Genomic DNA, 18,433 nt, shown 5'->3' on the forward strand with positions numbered 1-18,433 from the left:
ATTTGGGTTCTCCAGTACATTATAGTTTTGTTCAGAAGTTATTGGGCTGGATATTTGTGATACGAGGGAGATTTTGTTTGGTTTCGTGTTTTTAATTTTAGTTACTGGTCACTACCCCTCTGTTTTGCTTGATTTTTCAAATATGTGAGCAGTCAGAAAACCTATCTCAGGGCCAGGTTTTGTGCTTTCTTGGTGTTGTTTTCTGCCTGTGTTTGCACCTGATGAAAGAGCCTGGTCTTAGTTAACAATCAGGCCCCATTATATATTTGTTCCCATAAATGACCACTCCAAGGAGTGACCTTTCCTGAATTACATGGAATTTTGCACAACAATGCTGAGTAAAAACTGAAGCAGCCCATGATCTGCTGAGGTGATATTGAAGACATATCTCTCATGCACAGCAGACCTATGCATTAATCCTATGTTTTGGGGTCTTTAATTGCTTTAAATATTTGCTTCTGGATCTGTGTTTCACACATCTTATTTACATGGTTTATTTTTCATTTTATGAACAAATCGATAACCAGACAGACTCTTTACCACACTGGATTAGTTTTATTTATTCTCTTTGAACTTGATTAAAAAGCTGTCAAACATAAGTCTACATTTTATCAGCAGAATACTTTTACAAAACAGGGTAGGGGATGTGTATAGCTGGAAACATACATTTCAAAATGAAACAATATTTGATATATTCTAGACAGTTACCCTTTTGTTTATCCATGACAACTGAAACTAACCATCAAATGCATAAATTGATTCAAGTCTAGCCAAGTAATCCTAAGGGCATATGAAAAGGCTTTTTTTTTAAAGTTCTTTCTAGATGAATTTAATGTAGTTCACCAATAAAGCATCCTCAGGAGCACAATACAAATGCTACAGAACATGAGATAGCTGGGGAAAGCAGGCAGATGTACAGTGTGATGAAGAATCAAAATGGATGTTACATTAAAATGAGCAGTCATGCAATGTCTTCATTTCATGTACTGCGTTTAAGTAAAAATGCCAAAGTTCCAATTCCATTTTTAATTTCTTTTAGGCACTGTTATGCAAATGGTGACATTCTCATTTTGTTTGTGTTGGTTTATTTTATTTGTTTAAAAGTATTAAATGCAATTTTTTTTCCAGCTCTTGGGGTAGACAAATGATTATTCATCATGTCTTTAGGTTTCAACGTATATCAAAGAGAAAGGTAAATTATACTCAGATTAGCTATGTCACTGCTTTAATTCATTGCTTTAAATATACATACTTTAATCTGTTTTCCACAAACCTCCTCAATTATTATCTGTCTTTCTGTGCCATTGCATATGTTGGTAAACAGCATTTTCTATGGTCTAGGGCCATATGCTGTATGCTCAGCTTGCAGAAAAAGTGACACTTGGAGTGCTAGCATAATGAAACTCTCAAAGGGTTAATGCAGAATACATATAGGCAAATGTTGACAATATTTTTTATTCCAATGTTTGAAAATTAGACACAAAATCATCATTAAGTTTGCACAAAATGAGGCATCTGTCACTTGAAAGAAAAAGAAATATTTCAGAAATATGTTTACAGAAATGTAAAAATATTAGACATCAAGACAGATGTGAACGTTTTCAATAACAGGCCCTGTCTGTCAGTCTTCCTCCGAGCCGAAGATCTTGCTGTACTCGCTCAGCATAAGTTCAACTATCTGATTTTGGTACAGCATGTGGACTGCCATGTTCCCTGTCTCCTTTTCAGGTCTCAGGAGTGTTGGTCCAAACACAATTCCTAAGCTCTGTGTTGACATAAGATTCACGGATTCCTTGGCTGCTATCCTGTTGACAAAAGGAAAGAACTGGTTAAAAAAGAAGGGTGTCAGAGGAGTCACTGTTGCTCTTGAAGCACATAGAGGCACTTTTTAAATGTTTCTCCTGATAGGGGTGTTTGTTTGGTTAACTTATCCAGAAGAAAGAAAACAGGGAGGGAAAAGAAATTTCTGCCAGTGCAACAAACAAGGAAAGGAAGGGTTTTGTAGTGCCAAGGAGAAGATTCCCTGCTTCCCTTAACACAGTCTCCAGCACTGAAAGAGTTGTGAAAACCAAAAAAAAGCCCCTTAATATAGGGCTCATATGAAACACATTCCTTCTTCTAATTTAAATCCAATAAAGTGAGTATGGTCTGAAATGGATTGTGAAATTTATGTAACTAAAGACTTTTGCATGCCTTATCCTGACACAAAGTTTCTTGAAAGACACAGAGACCATATACCTTAATGAGATGACTTAGAAAATAATGGTAGGGATTATAACCTTTGATATATTTATTACCCACAAAATTACAAGAGAAGGACTATTATTATTAAAAGTTGATCTTGTGTCTATATTAAGACTTAATATTCCTGTGGAAAGGGCATTAAGGATGGAGAAGTCTGGTCTAAGAACAGTACAGGTTTAATGGATGGAGTTTAGGTGGGAAGTTTGGCATAAATCTCTGTGGTGGTGAGTACAGACTAAGTAGAAATCCATTTCCCTCAACCCTCCAGAATATATTATGCATCCTAGGGTTGGAAAGACTAGTAAATGAAGACACATATTTTATAAATAAATTGCACAGCTCCACCAAGGAATGCAAACTAAATGTAGCTTTATTATGTAAATGTTTGAATTTATGGATGCCTCCTTAACCCGCTAGTTTTAACTTAAATATTCCAAGTGGATTGTTGAAGCCAAGTTCTGCTTTTCCCCCTCTCTGCCATTGTCACTCATTTACCTTTTCAAAATCCAGACAGCCATTTAAAAGCCATCACAGCTGTCTCTGTTTTCCCATACCTGTTGCTGAACTTACAGCAAGCCACACTATAAGGGAAAGAAACTTTGTGAGACCTAATGGCTCCAGGCACTTAAAAAAGTGTTTCTTTCATGTTAGTGGGTGGGTCACACAGCAAAAAGCATCTCTTGTGGATTTGTGCCAATCTCATCGTTTACCACATTCCTGGAGCATCAACACTCATGATTTTTTTCCCATGTATAAATAGGAAGAATTACTTCTGCCTCATGCTAGTAACCGTGGTGTCCATTGCATAAAACACTCTCCATATGGCACTAATCAGATTGGCTTAACTATTAGTTTCTTAAAATATAGCATCTTCATTAAATTTTTTAAAAAATTAATTATCTTTCCTCTGTGGTAATATTAATATATCATCTCTTCTCTTAGGAGTTCAGAAAGTCTCAAAAGTTAGAAGTTTTGTTGCCAAGCGACTGTGTGGGCTTCTGATGGATGTCACACATCTTTATCACAATTAAAAATGTTACAGAGGTGACAAGATTGTTTTGCTTCATGCCACTTATGCAGAGGCATGTACAGAAAGCTTGGGGACCTCTCCAGGAGAGAGACTCGGCTTCTGTTGAGCTTGTTATATGGCAAAAGTTGGAGACTTCATAAGGTATTTGGAGATGGCATCAACAGGAGTCGAGATGCATGTTCACTGGAGGGGGAAATTCAGCAGCTTTGTCTTGGGTAACTGTAGAAATAATCAGTATAGCAGCATCAGCCATAGCTTTGAGACAAGAGGGTGTTGATGATGGATAGTATTGATGGAGCTGGAAGAGAAGCTCCTTGCAGGGAGAAGGAAGCAATGGACCATGGATGAGCAGAATCAGGGTGAAGAAGTGTGGCAACAGAACTCAGTTTACTGAAGGGAATGGGGAGATTGCCTTCCTTTGCCTGTAAAGTGTGGAGCAAGGTGTTGAGATCCCATGTTCCTGATGGGGACACAGAAAATGGAAGATGCATGGCCAACCCCTCTGCTTTTGCTTGACATCTTTCTGAAGGAGAACAATTTCCCTGGTTTATCCTGGAAATTCCATCCTTCTCAGGACATCCTGGTAAAGTCCAAGCATGATAACATTTCCCAGCAATCAGCAGGTGGGGGTATGGCATGAGGCAATGGAGGCTGTGCGTGGTGGGTGTTGGTGATGGAGAGGAACTGACTGTGGCTCATCAGCAGTGTGGCATTAAGAAAATTTGGGTTCTCTGACCTTAGTGCTAGAATAAGCAGTACTGTATTGAGAAAGTGTCTTGAAAATCCTTGGTATAACCGTGCAGTTTCACTTGTTTTCACTATAATAACAAAAAACCCATAAAGCAAGTGAATTTGGAAACATGGAAAGTCTGAATAGTTAAATAATATGTGGTAAAACACAGTACTGAAGAAGTAAAAGGAAGGAATTCAATCCACCCTGAATAGAATAATTATAAGTTTTGGACTTTATGTCTTTTTGGATTACAAACATTTACCAAAGACATTCTATAACTGATATTTTTATCATCTCTCCACAAAAGAAGTCAGTGCAAACCAAAATAAAACAAGCACACTTCATTCTATTACTATAGCTACTAGGTGAAATTGAGCTGTTAAAAGTGAAAATATTGAAAAAATGGGCAAGAATTCTTTTTTTGGCAGGAAAAAGATCAGAATGACACACCATTTTCAACATAAAGAGTGAAAGGAAATGCCAGAGGTACTTTTTGTCAAGCCCAAATGAAAGGAGCAATGATCCATCAATTTAAGGTTATTTTAGAAACAATCTATAATCCGGTGCCACAGATGTTGGAACCATATCAAGAAATGGTTGGGTGCTATGCTGCACAAGATTATTTCTTTTTTTTCCTCCAAAATAACCAAGTCTCAAGAATGTCTTCAGTCCTTAAAATCACAAGTCAGGAGAAACGCAGAAAATAAAGTTCTCACTATTAATAGTAATGAAACTAATGATGAATTAAAACAGCAGAAGTGTATGATAGGAGGGCTGTAGTGTCAATGGCAGATATATAAGGAAAAATACTTGGAATTTATGCTTTGGCTGTTGCCAAGGCAACTGCAAGCTGGAAAACATGTGACAGAGAGCAGGGCAAGCCTACAGCTAAGAGGGTCATTGTATGGTGACTTGGCTCTCTAGTTCCATTAAACCTACACTTTTCAAACTCTCTAAATAAAATCATTATTAATTTTGACGTTTGGAAAGCACACTGGATTATTGCTCCAAACACAGTAGGTGTTAGGAAATGTTCTTCATCCATTTTTACTTTGTAGTAACTGCTGAGGACGAGAAAGGGTTTCCACAGTGACTCCGACTCCTCAACATCTTAATATTCCTATTGCACATAAAACACTAGGGAATTCAGTGTACTTAGGGAGGAAAATCCCATTGGAAAGGACACTGTTTTACTGTAGGCTGGAGAGTGTTGGAGGGTAGAGCCAGCTGCTTTGAGAACTGCTCACTTTTACTTTCTTATCCTTTTCCAGCCTATGAGGATTTAATTTTGCTCAATGTCAGGGGCATTTCTACCCTTAGCAGAACTGGTTTTAGCCATGCCTGGTATTCTTTCACTGTTTTAAATTATATTTAAGGGTAACTTTTCAATAGGACAATCATGTTATTCTTCCACGGACTGGTAATATAGACTGACTAAAGGACAGCACATTACAAAATGAGGGGGTCACAGGAGTAAGAAGGGGTCGCTTGGTATGAGGTTATGGGCTAGAATGGCAGGTGTAGGAAATGCTATCCCCTGAATTCAGTGGAGGACAGAGGGATAAAATGAGGTTTTGACCTTATCAGAATCCTGTCCTCCAGTTATGCACAATATTTGTGTTCACTAGGGAAGTCTCTGCCACTAGAGACAGAAACCAAGACCAACACAGAGGCCAAGAGAGATTAAAGATAAATAGGAATAAATGGAGCTCCACCAAAAAGATTAAAAATGCTGCGTTTGTGTCATCTCTCCTCTTGATACAGGAACTACCCTTATGAAATTAGGACCCAGCTCCTCTCTGAGTGGGGTATTCCATGGCAGCCCATTTGGGTGGATTTTGTGGCTTTGCTGAACTGTGCTGGCAAACACTGTCATAGCCAGTGTTGCCCATCCTGATGGATGATGGGACTGATTTGAAATATAAGTTCCTGTGAACTGCCTTAATAGGTCAAAGTGTGTGCCTCCCATTGATTCACTTTGCCAATAATTATCCTCAAATTAGCCAATATCTCTTTCCTATCTATTCTCAGGCATATGCAAATGTAATGTTGCTTAAGGACTTGGCCCTGGTAAGGGCTCAGCTGCCTTCAGCTCTCCCCAGCAATAATTTTGTTAACAGGCCTCTTCACTGCACTGGTACAGGCCAGTTTTTATGCAGCAGCTTTCTGACTTCTGGTATTGCAGAGCTCCCAGTCAATTTGTTAAAATTTGTCTCTTATGATGAACAGCTTTCAGCTCAACATTTTACGCTCCTCTCCTTCCCAAATGCTGGTTCACAGGAGTTAAAAAATAACAGGTATTACATACTTTGCTTTAGAGACAAGACATTTGGGAAAGAATCATCCAACCTTGAAATAAAATCTTTATTGAAAGCAATTCTACATCCATGCCAGTCAGATACATTGTATGATCAGAGGAGGTGTCCCAGGGGAAAGCTCAGTGCTGTAAGACAGGGTTGATTACTTGGACCTCCTGTCAGTTCTTAACTCATTGACAGTGGCTGAGACATTCAGTACAACTTTGTTTTCTTTATTTGGAAGTAAAGTTAATATACTTACCTTAACTGTGCCAAATGTACTGGAAAATAACCTGATAATAAAACGTACCGTCCTAGGAAGTGATAATGTCTGTGTGTGTATAAGCACATTTTCGCAGGGCTTTTGCAGCTGGGTTTTTCAGTGTTAGGAAGGAACCACAGCTATAACATGAAGCACAGATAACCTAAACTATCAAGCTTTTTCCTCAACATATTTCCTTTTCGTTTAAGGCCTGTTACACACTTTCCAGAGATACAGCATAGCACAGCCACAGCATTTTCTGTCATCAATTTATTTCAGTTCAGCTGCAGTTGTTTCTTCTTGGGAAGAACCTGAGTGGGTTTTGGTACTAAAAAGACAAGTGAACTTCAGCTTTGAGAGTCCTCTTAAAGTACAAACAACAATAGGGGTCCTATAACAGATCAAAATCTTGCAGAGATATCCATACCCAGCTGGATACACCAGCTGAGGAGAGAAACCAAAATACACACATCGTGGAGGAAGACGGCAGGGCCTGGGCATTACTTAACTCCATCCTGGGAAACTTATGGAGGTAACTGGTGGTAAGGGAGCCCCTGATGCCACAAACTCTATTTGTGTAAACTGTTCACTTCCTTGCACTGCTACATAGACAAATTTCAAATTCAGCATTAAATTAATAGTCTTGATATTTTATGAATGCAGGCTAAAGCTCTTTATTTTCTCTGTCCTGGCTGTATGGGTGATTTGCTCAGGTGCATTGCAGTGGCATTCACCAGCTGGTGAAGCTAAGCAGATGCAAGCATCATCAGTGGAGTCCTCAGCTTGTGAGATCTGTACTCTGATGGGAACAGGGAAATTGGAGTGTATGGAACCGAGACCTGAGGTTTCTGCTTATAGTGGAGCTCCAAAACAGCACAATGTCTGTCCTTTTCCAAACCTGCCATGGGGTTTCCTCTGCAACAAATAAGCACAACTCAGGGGTCACTGTGCATTAATGGTTTTAAACTAGTTGCATTTAGCTTTGTAAAACATGAAGGCATTTTAAATCCCTGTTTGTTCCATAGGTAGAATTTGAAACAATAGCTAGGCTGGTAATAGAGAAACCAGGTCATGGTGTAGGATATGTTACAAGTGGGGTCAGAAATAGTTCAGACATACTTAAGAGCTCGCTTTTGCTGAAAATAGCCTCGATGGCTCCTGGCCTACAGAAACTCCATAGGCTTCCTGTGCTCTGCAGCTGTGGGTTCGTGTTACAGCACTTTGGGAAAAATCCCTTCTCTTCAGTTGCTCTGGGATACAAGAACGAGCACTTGATGCTGTCTTCCTCCACAGACTAGGCTTTAAATGTGACCATTGGGTGGCTATATATAGTACCTGGACAGCTGACAGGGCCCTGGTGGAGAATGGGCTTCCTCAGGGGATCCCCCGCATATCTCACAGCACGAGCCCTTCCCTGGATAAGCTGCCTTGGAGCCTGGCCCTAAATGAGAATAATAACTAAACTAACTCCGAACATTGCTTCACAGTTGGCTGAATAGACTGTGAAAAGCTGAGGAAAGGCATTTATTCTGGCTTAGCCTGGTTTAATAAGAGAACAGTTAAAAATAAAGTCTCCTCAGCGCTGGGTGAACTTTGCCTCCCATGCGACAACCCTGCAGAAGAGCATGTGGGCTCTTGCCTTCGCACACACCTCACAGAATGTCTGTGGAGAAAGACTTTATCTTCTGGGTGGCTGAGGACAGCATGTAAAAACACATTTGGGTATCTAAAGATACTGCAGGCTCTACAGGAGCTTCATTCAGGAAAGTGCTTTGGAGAAGTCCTGCTTGTTCTTCTGCACAAGGGGAGGTGCTCCTGCTCCACTGAGGAGCTGTGAGGGGGGTAACAGTTCATCTGCACCTCAGCCTTGGGATTGTTTGTTTTTCTGGACATCTGAGTCACAGAAGCTCCAAAAGCAGGAGGTGCACACTGGTGCATGGACAGCAAGGGCAGGAGAGCCTATCACCACAGTGTGGCTCCACCAAAAACCTTGGTATGGGCAAAGGATCAGGTCCCACTCCCCAAAACCAAATTGTATCAAAGAGATGGATTCAATATCTTTCCACAAAATCTTCCCTATTACTAAAATTCCAGGCCTCTCTTTTGGAAAACCTATCCAATTGGGCGACCTGCTAGGTTCCTCCACTCACTGACAGCCAACACTCTGTCCTCCCAGTTTGGCTTGGGTTTTAATTTTTTTTGTGTGAATCCAAACTGGTTCTGACTGGTGTTCTTAAGAGGACAGATCTGTCTAGTCCGTGTTGCTGTTGTGCCTGCAGTTTGCCTGTTTGGGCACAGCTTTTTTTTTTGGTAGGAGTCAGCTGAAGGCCGTGAACTTCCCCAAGGAGCATCCTGGACTCCTCTGCCTGCAGCTCTGTGCACAAGGCATTCATTTCTGCCTGCTTTTGTAGCCCTGTAGCAGCAAATTTAGCTCAAACAAGAGTAAATCCCTGCCCAAAAGCCACACAGGCACTGTGAGCATGAGCCTGTCTTTGGGGAGGGGATGGGAGAGAGCAAAACCCCCTGTGGCAGATGTTGGGCAGATGCTGATGTACTTTTTAGAGGAGTTTGGATAGTAGAGTGATAAAGGCAGTGTGAGACTACATAGAATAATAAGAGTTCAGACAGAAGTATACCACCTTAATGCCTAAAATGTATTTTTGGCTGGTGGTGTAACTTCTGCTTGCTTGATATTTTTTAAATTTATTTTTAATTCTACTTCTGATATATATATTTTTTTTCTCCAGAACAACTAGCTTATTGTGAAGACCAACGTGTCATAGTTCCTAAATTTGTATGCATTTGTGGCCTGTGTGGTTCAGAAGGCAAAGATAGTTTTAAATAAATAAAGCTTTAACTTTTTAAATTGCTTAAATATTTTTGTACAAGAATGCCTGAAGCTTTCTTGTAACATTACAAATAAAAAGCAGTTAGTAACAATCTCGCTTAAATCACGAATTGTAAATATAGAACCTTTATCATCAGCACAGCACATCCAAAAATGTCTTTGTAAAATAAATCAAATTATATGAGTTAATTGATTCCAGGCAACATCAGCAACTGCAGGTGGAAACTGAATAACAGGATGTTTATTAATGAGGGACTATTAATCAAAATTGACAATATCAATTCCTGTTTCTTTTATTTGAATTCTACCTGCAAAATCCATGGACATACTCACCGGATTTTAAAATAAAAATTTAAAAGTAAAGAAAATGCTGACACGTGGGATTTTAGCTTTAGATGTAGGGCTATTTGTTTAAACAGCGAAAGGATATCCTAAATCCAATTTGACAGGCAATGCCAAAGATGCCAGTGGTAATTAATTAGCACTTAATTTAGACCACAGAACAACAGGATATGGAATTGGTGCTCAGTGCCATTTCCCCTTAGGCTTCATCTCATGAGGGTCAGGAGTATGGCTGTTGCATTGAAGGTCAGTAAATAAATTGGGGGAGCACATTGACACTGGACTTTTCATGATAGATATCCTTCACCCTTATTGCTGCCTCTGGCTATGGCTGATGAGAAAAGGACTGCAATTGTTCTGTGAAGAATGTTGTGGTGCCCAGGCTCGAGTGGAGCAAGGTGGTGCCTGAGCTCACGAGCCCACCAGTCACTGTGCTGGCAGAGAAATGCCCCAACTCTGTGCCTGGGCTGGAAATAAACTCCTGACTGTAGCACAGAAAGCTTGAGGAACTCTGACAGGCGAGAAAATTCACTTTAAAAGCAGCCCTTAAGTTTTCTAGATTTGTGAGCTTAGCTTTAGATTAAGCATAATTAAAATCAAGGGAAGATTTTAAAGTGAGGTTAGAAACTAGGTCAGCAAGGGAAAAAACACATTTCCTTATTATCCTCTTGTCTTTGTCTTAATAATATTTGGTGCTCCTCCATAGAGCTAAAGGCTCTTAATAAAGGTGGATTAATGTTATTAACAGCATTGTTTCCTGATGGGGACACTGAGGCTTTGATGTGCTTAATGATGGACAAACAGAAAGTAAGTGGTAAAAAAAAAAAAACCAGAGCCACCAGCTCTGGTTTGTACCTCAGTGAGAGAAGCCACTCTGAGCAGCACACCCAGAGCAGAGGGGATATGGAAAACACACAGGAGACCCTCTGTCCCTTCTTCCCAGAGGCACATCAACTGCATCCTTTGGTTCAGATTTACTGGTGTGAAAGGTAGAAAGATGATAAGACTATATTATAATTTAATCCTCCTGCTCCCAGTAAAATTAGTGAATCTGTCAGACACTTCTATGCTCTCTCTTCCAATAATTTCTACCTTCCAAGGGAGGGCCTCAGGTGGAAGGTGCCAGCACTGCCAAAGGTATTCAGTGATGTTACAGCTTTCAGTTCCCACAAACTGTACCTAACTGTGGCTACGTAGTCCAATTCCCCATGTCCCACAGGGAGCTGAACAATGGGAGCTTCAGTATTTACAGCAGGGTGGCTCTGGTTGCACATCCCAGCTGTACTCCTCTGGCACAGTTTTATCCCCTTGGTACCCTGAAGGGCTGTCTGCATCACTACATCACAAAAACACTGAGTTAGGCAGCAGTCTCTGCTCAGAAAATGTATTTTGGAAGCCCTAGGTTAAGAGTTATTTTAACTTTCACTTCATCACATCCTTTGCAGCATCTCTCTCTGGGCAGCGAGTGAAATTTTGATTACTCTGAAAGTCACTGACAAAAATCCCAGAAACTGGAAGCCACAATGGAGTCAGAATTTCACCTTATATGAGCTTAACTTTTCTCATTTTGGATGATATCTACTTTTACTAAGTGGAGTTACTGCTTTTGACTATGTTCAATCTATAACCTCTTGCAGCCTTCAATTACAGCCTTTTTGTGCTATAATCCAGCTGACAGCAAATAACTCAGCCCTGGATATGACAGGTTTGCTTTCTGACTTAGAGCCCAGAAGGGGCAATTGAGTGGAATTTCAGCCTGGGATGTTGAGCTGTAGACATCCTGCCCAGAAATTCATCTTTGCTTGTGGGTGCAGAGCAACCCATGAAAGACACAGTTTCACTATCAACACATTGGTTTTGTCCAGTGTCATGAATTAATTATTCAGTTCTGTGAGAAACACAGTAATTTTTTGATGTTGAATGTGGCAAAGAATTCCACAAAAGTCAGGGAATAAACTCTCAACAAGGTTTTCCTTTTTCTGTGAATTTTTATATCATAGAATCACTGAATCATTTGGTTTGGAAAATACCTTCAAAAACATCAATTCAAAGCATTGCAATTAATTCATAAATTATTTTGTTTCCAGTATTTTTTAAATAATGAAAAAAAATTTCAAATGTCGGCCTATTAACTGTCCCCAATATAAAAAAATACGAATTTTTTATCCCATATTGTCACCTTCTTGTTTAAAATGAAAGCCTTTTTGCAGTGATCCACCCAACAGAGATGATTTTCTGTGGGATCTGACCTCAACCAGGATTCCTCCTCTCCCAGGTTCAGTCCTGAGCTCTCCACAAGCTAGGATTGCAATATATATGCACTGCATTTGTATCAGATTTGAAAGATGCTTTAACATGCCTCCCAGCACCATGATTGTTTCAGCCCTGATACTGAGCACGAGTAGGATGAACACAGCTCTTAAATGCACTAGTGAGTATGTGCCACGAGTCTTTGATTCCTTTAAACTTATTTACATTTTACTCGCCCTTGAGCAATGAATTTACTATGTCAGCATTGTCTTTTCTACTTACACTTTGTCTTGTCCGCTCACCTTAGCTTGATGTTTATTTTTTTGTGCACGTGTTTAGTCTGCTGCACTAAATGCAGGGACTGCCTGGAGTGGAGGATTTTCCATATATTGTGTCTTTCTAAGAAGCACCCTTTGTAGTACTGCAAGTTCTGCAATATTTCCTGGCTTTAAACTAGCTTTGAATTTTCTCATTAGTTCCTTTAAAGTCAAATACCCATTCACACATGTGCTGGTCTCAGATGACTCTGGTCTAACTTTACAAAGTCTTTCTACTCTACACAGTCAGCCCTACCTCTCTCAGTAGTTGTATTTCTTTCATCTTTGAAGCTTCAAGTGACCAGACTTGCCAATATCTGCTTCTGTCTAACCCTGATCAAAATCTACAGTTAAAAAAACTGGTGAGAAAACATACATGAGTCTCTTAGACCTCCTAACCCAGATCATGTTCAACGGAGATTGAAGGATTTAGGAACAACAGGGACAATCTTGCTGTTGATATCAAGACCCTGATATCTGTCATCAGTCTTTGCACAACTCACACAGTAAGCAGCTTTCAGGACACCTCTCTGTAGGTGCTGCCTCTCCAGCAGAAATTGTCTAGCCTGAAGTGAATGTTTGTAAAGGGATTTACAAACTTAGAAAGTGCCTCTTTAGCAAGCACGTATTGTAGTTTCAGGATGCAGAGCTGGGTAAACTTCATTTAATATGAAAAGTAATGGAAAGCTCTTACTGTATAATTTGGAAAGGTTAAGCAGCTCCTCACTGTAGAGGCCAGGTGAGATTCAAAATGTGTTCAACAAGACTTGAAATTGTCTTTTTGCCTGTGGCAGAAATCTCAGGGCTGGCTCTGAGTCCAGAGCAGCTGCAGTGACTTCCATGGGGTAGATGCTCTGAAGGAATGAAAACTCCTTATCCTGATGACACTTTTATGAGACCCTTATCCAGACATGGAAACAATCTGGGTTGTCTGAGGTGGTAAAAGTTGCCTGCTACTACTGCTGCCACAGCCCTGTGGAAATCCTCCCTGGACTGAGAGTTTGAACAAGGCAAACTGATATTCCCAGTAAACTTCACTTGCTGGAAAGCTCCCATATGCTCTGGGGCTGTCCCACATGCCCTAGGCTGATTGTATGGTGGCTGCTGATGGTGTTTGGTGAAGGCCTGCACTTGGCAGCATGGATGGCAATGATCTGGGAGGTGAGAACAGTTTCCAGATGGATGAAGTGCTATCCTGAGGTGGTCTGGGGAGCCTGAGTCTAGTGCTGACACAGAGAACATGGTGCAAAAAAGTTTGTGCTTTTCTGTGAAGGTTCTGGGAGAGCTACAGGAGGAGCCAGAAAAATTACAGACCTTTTCTGAATTCCTTTTTCTTGGCTTATCTCCATGGCAAGGGGTCTTCTTTTGGAAGACCACAGCAAAGCTCTGGAGAGGATGTGACAGTGCTAGCTAATGTTAGGGCTGAGGTGGGTGTAGAATCCTCAGTTTAAAGGAGGTAACTGGTTGCATCTTGTGGACCAGGGGAGGAGGCAAATTGGCTGGAGAGAGCTGCTTCACAGATTTATGATTTTACATAGCACCATAATGCGTAATGTACGAAAAGATAAATATTTTCCATTCAGCAACATCTTGCTGTATTTTCATCTAACTCTATAATTTTAATTATAAAGTGAACATAACCTGTATCAAATTATGATTTTGTTAACATATTGAATGAGGACAAGAAAAATAAATACCAGATTTTATACTGTACAGGCACATGAAGGTATAGTAAAAAAATCTGGTTTCCTTGACCACATTGTCATAATATGCATATATAACTGCTTATTGAATCCAGGCTGTGTAGACAACAGAAAGAACACTGGCTCCATACCATCACAATGCATGCCCACAACAAAGAGGAGGAAAGAACAGGCTCTTTCATTGTGTGTTTCTAAGTATTACCAACATAAGGGCTAAAAACTACCTCTGTCTGAAGTGTATCTATACACCCATGCATAAGCTATTAACTGGGCTCTCTCAGCACAGTTGCTGAAAATATTAATATATTCAAATTATATTCTAGCTACTGCAAAAACAGTAGATCAGACAAATGTATTAAAATCTCTTCAGACAAAAGGAGTCATGTTATTTATAAAGTTCCTCCCCCCCGCTCCTCACTGGAACACAAACCTTCATTGTATAGAGTACATGAGAATGCAAGATGATCCTTAGATGTCAAAATGTGGCTTCAAGTTTGAATGTAATCATAAAACAGTGACTCCAATGCTCGCCATAAACAAATTGTCACTGGCATTATGTAACTTGGACTATTCACAAAGTATAAAAGATGGGAAGAATAAAAGGTGGCTGCCAAACACTATGGGCCAAACCCAATGGTCATGCCAAATTGCGCCAGTGGGCTGGGAATTGCAAACCCAGCGTGGAATTCGGATTTACACTCCTCAGTTCTTGGGCTGCCTAGAGTGAGATTAAGGCTATTTTTTATTCAGTTTGTCAGTAAGGCAGCAAAGCAGCAACCAGTGGCTTCTGCAGCCCCCCTGCTCGCTCTTAGTGGGAGATGGGAAAGAGGGATAAAAGTTTCCTAATTGCCACAGGACCTGTTTTTGTACAGAGTGGCTTTCTGGGCTGCAAGCAGGCACAGTCAACTACCAGCAAGGCAGCCTGGAAAGGGAGGCATCACTCTCAAATCTGGTGGTCTTGAATTTTTCATGTTACTATTATGTAAGGTGTTGCCTCTTTGGGCTGAGACCCTGCCTTCTGCCCGGACTCCTCTGGAAAACTGATTAATGAGGGAAGACCATTTCACCAAGGCAGAAGGTCTTGTTTGTGAACAACAACAAATCATTAATTTATACTTTCCTTTGATCCAGGTTTTAGGTGTAAAGTATATCTGAAAACAAATGCACTGCACAGATTTAAATTGTAACTAACGGTTGTGTTAATGCCCCACCAAAATAGGTGGTTGCCCACTCCTGCCTTTCCCCCCACCCTTCCTTTAAAAAGTAAAATGACATTTTTTCCCCAGCCTGAAATAATTGCTGAAGCAGAGATACTGATTTAACTCATTATGAATTATTAGTGGAAAAGTGGGTCTCAGAAGTATGTTACATCTGAAATATTTTTCGTCACTTGAACATGTGCCGTCCAGAACTGGCCCTGTTCTACCAGGCACTGGGAACAAACACTTCGCATTCACAGATGCTCCTAATTTGGTGTGGTTTGGAGTGTAATTTAGATCAAACGTATCCATGTAAATGAGTCAGGGTTTCTTAATTAGGTGCCTCTAAAGAAAAAACTTGGACCACATCAGTAGGTGTGGGTGTGGTGCCCACAGTACTGGAATCTTTCTATAGATGAAGCTGAGTTTTGCTCAGGCATACTGTAGGTTTTTCTTTCCTTTTTTATTTTTTTCTTTTTTTTTTTTTTCTAAAGCACAATAATAAATCTGCAGATGGCATAGACATAAAGACGCTACTTCAGAGGAGCTGTCTAAAACACTGTCTCTTTGGCAAATGCCTTAAAGTAGGTCATTCTGCTGTGATTTAGGTTTATATTTCATTGCCAGCTTTTTGTTCCCATTACAAGTAGAGTGCATTCCAGTCCACAGATTTGCTCTTTTTTTTTTTTTTTTTTTCTGATTGGTTTTTATTTACAAGAATTTGTAGATCTTCATAACAAAATGGCCAATACCCTGTCAGAAGTAGTAATCATGCACTTGACCACAAAAAGAGATGTATGAAGGTGATAGCCTGCAAATATTGGAATGTAAAGCACCATTCTCTGGAAGGAAAAATTGTATTGATTCTCTTAACATGGTGATTGAAATGATTGCTGCATCTTTTGCAGTGTGTGAAAAAGGATTTGATCTAATATCATTTCAGAACCCTTACAGAGCAGGGCCCTAGTTGTTCAGGTATTTGCTTTTGATTTTTATACATTTGTCACTGAAAGTCATGTATTTTATATCTTATTAAAAAAAACAATCAGGGTCTGTTTTCCCATCAAAGTACTGGGGGATTTACATGCCAAACTCTCACTAGCCTTAATGAATTACCTGCATAAATTCCCTTTCAATCAATAGTAGAATAGATCCTATTGTGTTATATTAATTATTTTGCACAGAACATTTTGGCCTTAAAGCCTTTTTTTATTTCGTTTTGTTTTTTAAAGTTCCAATGAATATCTGAGATACTTCAAACAAATTATTTATTTCACAACCTTAATTCTGAGAAAAACCACGTATCTTTAGGCACAAAAATGAAAAGCATTGCAATTTACCCTTTGATGACCTTGTTGTGGACATTTGCGTGTTAGGGCCCAATCTCCCCAAATAAAAAAAATGAAAAAAGGGGGACAGAGCCATTGTAATGAATTGAGCATTCCTAATTTTGGCCAACAAAAAAGGATTTGAGCTGGAAAGAACACTAACCCCAAGCAATATTAAGAGGTTACAAAATCCCATAAATTAACTCCGCCGGTGATATTTTGCTAAAGCTGATGCGAGTGCAAACCAGAAGCAGGATTCTCACGTGGTCCTGATTAACTGAAGAGTCCTTAGCAGTAACCAGCCCTGCCTGGGATGTGCTGGCCAGATGCACACGTACACCCACAGCACATGGGTGAGCCTTCAAAGGCTTGGGGGGCTCCACTGGGGGATTGGGGAGCCAGCAAAGAGTGGAAGTGAGAAGTGTTGGCTGTGTCGTGGTGGGAAAGTGCCTCACCCTCTCCATTCCTCACTTTCTTTATCTACACAACTAGGATAATAAAACTTACTGACCTGAAAAGGAAGTTAGGAGATTTAATTAATGTTTGAAAAGCTTTTTTGAGATCGTTTGATATTGAGTAATGTGGGATGAACAATAGGAGCTCTTGGAGACAGGGGCTCTATCTATCAGGGTTTGTGTACTGCACTCAGCACAATGGTGCCGTGCAGCCACAGAGTCAACTGTGTCATAAATATTTAAATTAAAACTATGTTAATTATTTTTATCATTCTGTTATTTGCTGATACACCAGTTCAGTACTTGGTAGCATTGAAAAGTACCGAGTGCAATTATTTGCCTGACTGTTATGAAAATCAGGGTTTATATTTTTAAATACAGTTGTGGAAATCGGAAATAGATGGAAGCAAGGGGTGAAAATGTGGCTTTAATTACTCATCGTGCTTCTTGTTAAAAGCACTAAGCAGTAAGGTATTCTTTGGGGAAGAACTAAACTTTGTAAACTTTCTTATTCCTCAAAGAGCGGGATTTGGCATGACTGCGAACCCTCAGTAGCAGGTCACCCCAACCCCAAAAAGTACAAAATGAAAATGCTCAAAGATGCTTCTGAGAGACTGGATTTTTTAATTTTTTTTTCCCCCTTTTAACCCAAAATCTACTACTACTCCTGTCATGTGCACACTTGGGCCTGGTACATATTTTCTTCTGTCCACTTTCTTCCAAAGGATGGGTTTAGTAGACTGTTGTGTGCTTAACAGAGAGGAAAAGGGTTTAATTCTTCTCCTTCCCCCCGCAAAATGAGCCCCGGGAAGCTGTGGTAAATGGGATGAGTGTTGGCATTGCTCCAGCTCCTTTGTAAAACTCTTCCATAGTTGAAACTGAGAAAAGCACATGCGCAAAAATGCATCTCAATATATATTTGCCCTTCTCCAGTTAGAAATTGATTAAATCACTTGATATAAACCTTAAAATGCCAGTAAGCCATACCTGAGTTTTTCATGTAACTGGTCTGCCCCCCTACTTACTCCTCTGGTGCAGGAGCGTGTTTCTCCTCCTCACATTTCCAGCAGCTGCTCCCCCAAAGCTTGTAGGAGCACAGTTAAACTTTTCTCCCTGCTGCTGTCCCATGGCTGAAAACCAAAACCTGCTCGTGAGTTGCCTGATTATAAAGAAAGGTCTTGATTCAGGAAATAATTTCGACAAATAGTTTTCCTTGTGCCTTCATTTAAGGGCTTCTCTACCTTTCTAAAATTTGGGCATTTTTCTTGAGGGAAAACTTAAGTGCCCCTTCCACATTTTGGGTTGTAGGTCTTCCCCAGGTTCACTGAGGTTTCCCAAGTAGACTTTTCTTTTGGAATAGTACTTCCATTTTGGGGGTGGTTTTTAGTGTTCAGTAGCTTTTACCTTTATTATTATTATTTTTCT

General features: G+C 40.1%; 1 protein-coding gene across 2 annotated transcripts in view; it reads right to left on the minus strand.

The window, feature by feature from the left end:
• Positions 1-535: 535 nt before the first annotated feature.
• Positions 536-18,433, minus strand: part of ARHGAP15 (Rho GTPase activating protein 15) — a 324,980-nt gene continuing 307,082 nt past the window's right edge. For both annotated transcript variants that reach the window (XM_041473491.1, XM_041473492.1), the window contains one exon: positions 536-1,805. In XM_041473491.1, the coding sequence (XP_041329425.1) occupies positions 1,622-1,805 (184 nt within the window). In that variant the 3' untranslated portion in view covers positions 536-1,621. The remainder of the gene's footprint in view (positions 1,806-18,433) is intronic.

Source organism: Pyrgilauda ruficollis, unplaced genomic scaffold (assembly GCF_017590135.1).
Source record: "Pyrgilauda ruficollis isolate IOZ18807 unplaced genomic scaffold, ASM1759013v1 scaffold3, whole genome shotgun sequence".
Lineage (NCBI taxonomy): Eukaryota > Metazoa > Chordata > Aves > Passeriformes > Passeridae > Pyrgilauda > Pyrgilauda ruficollis.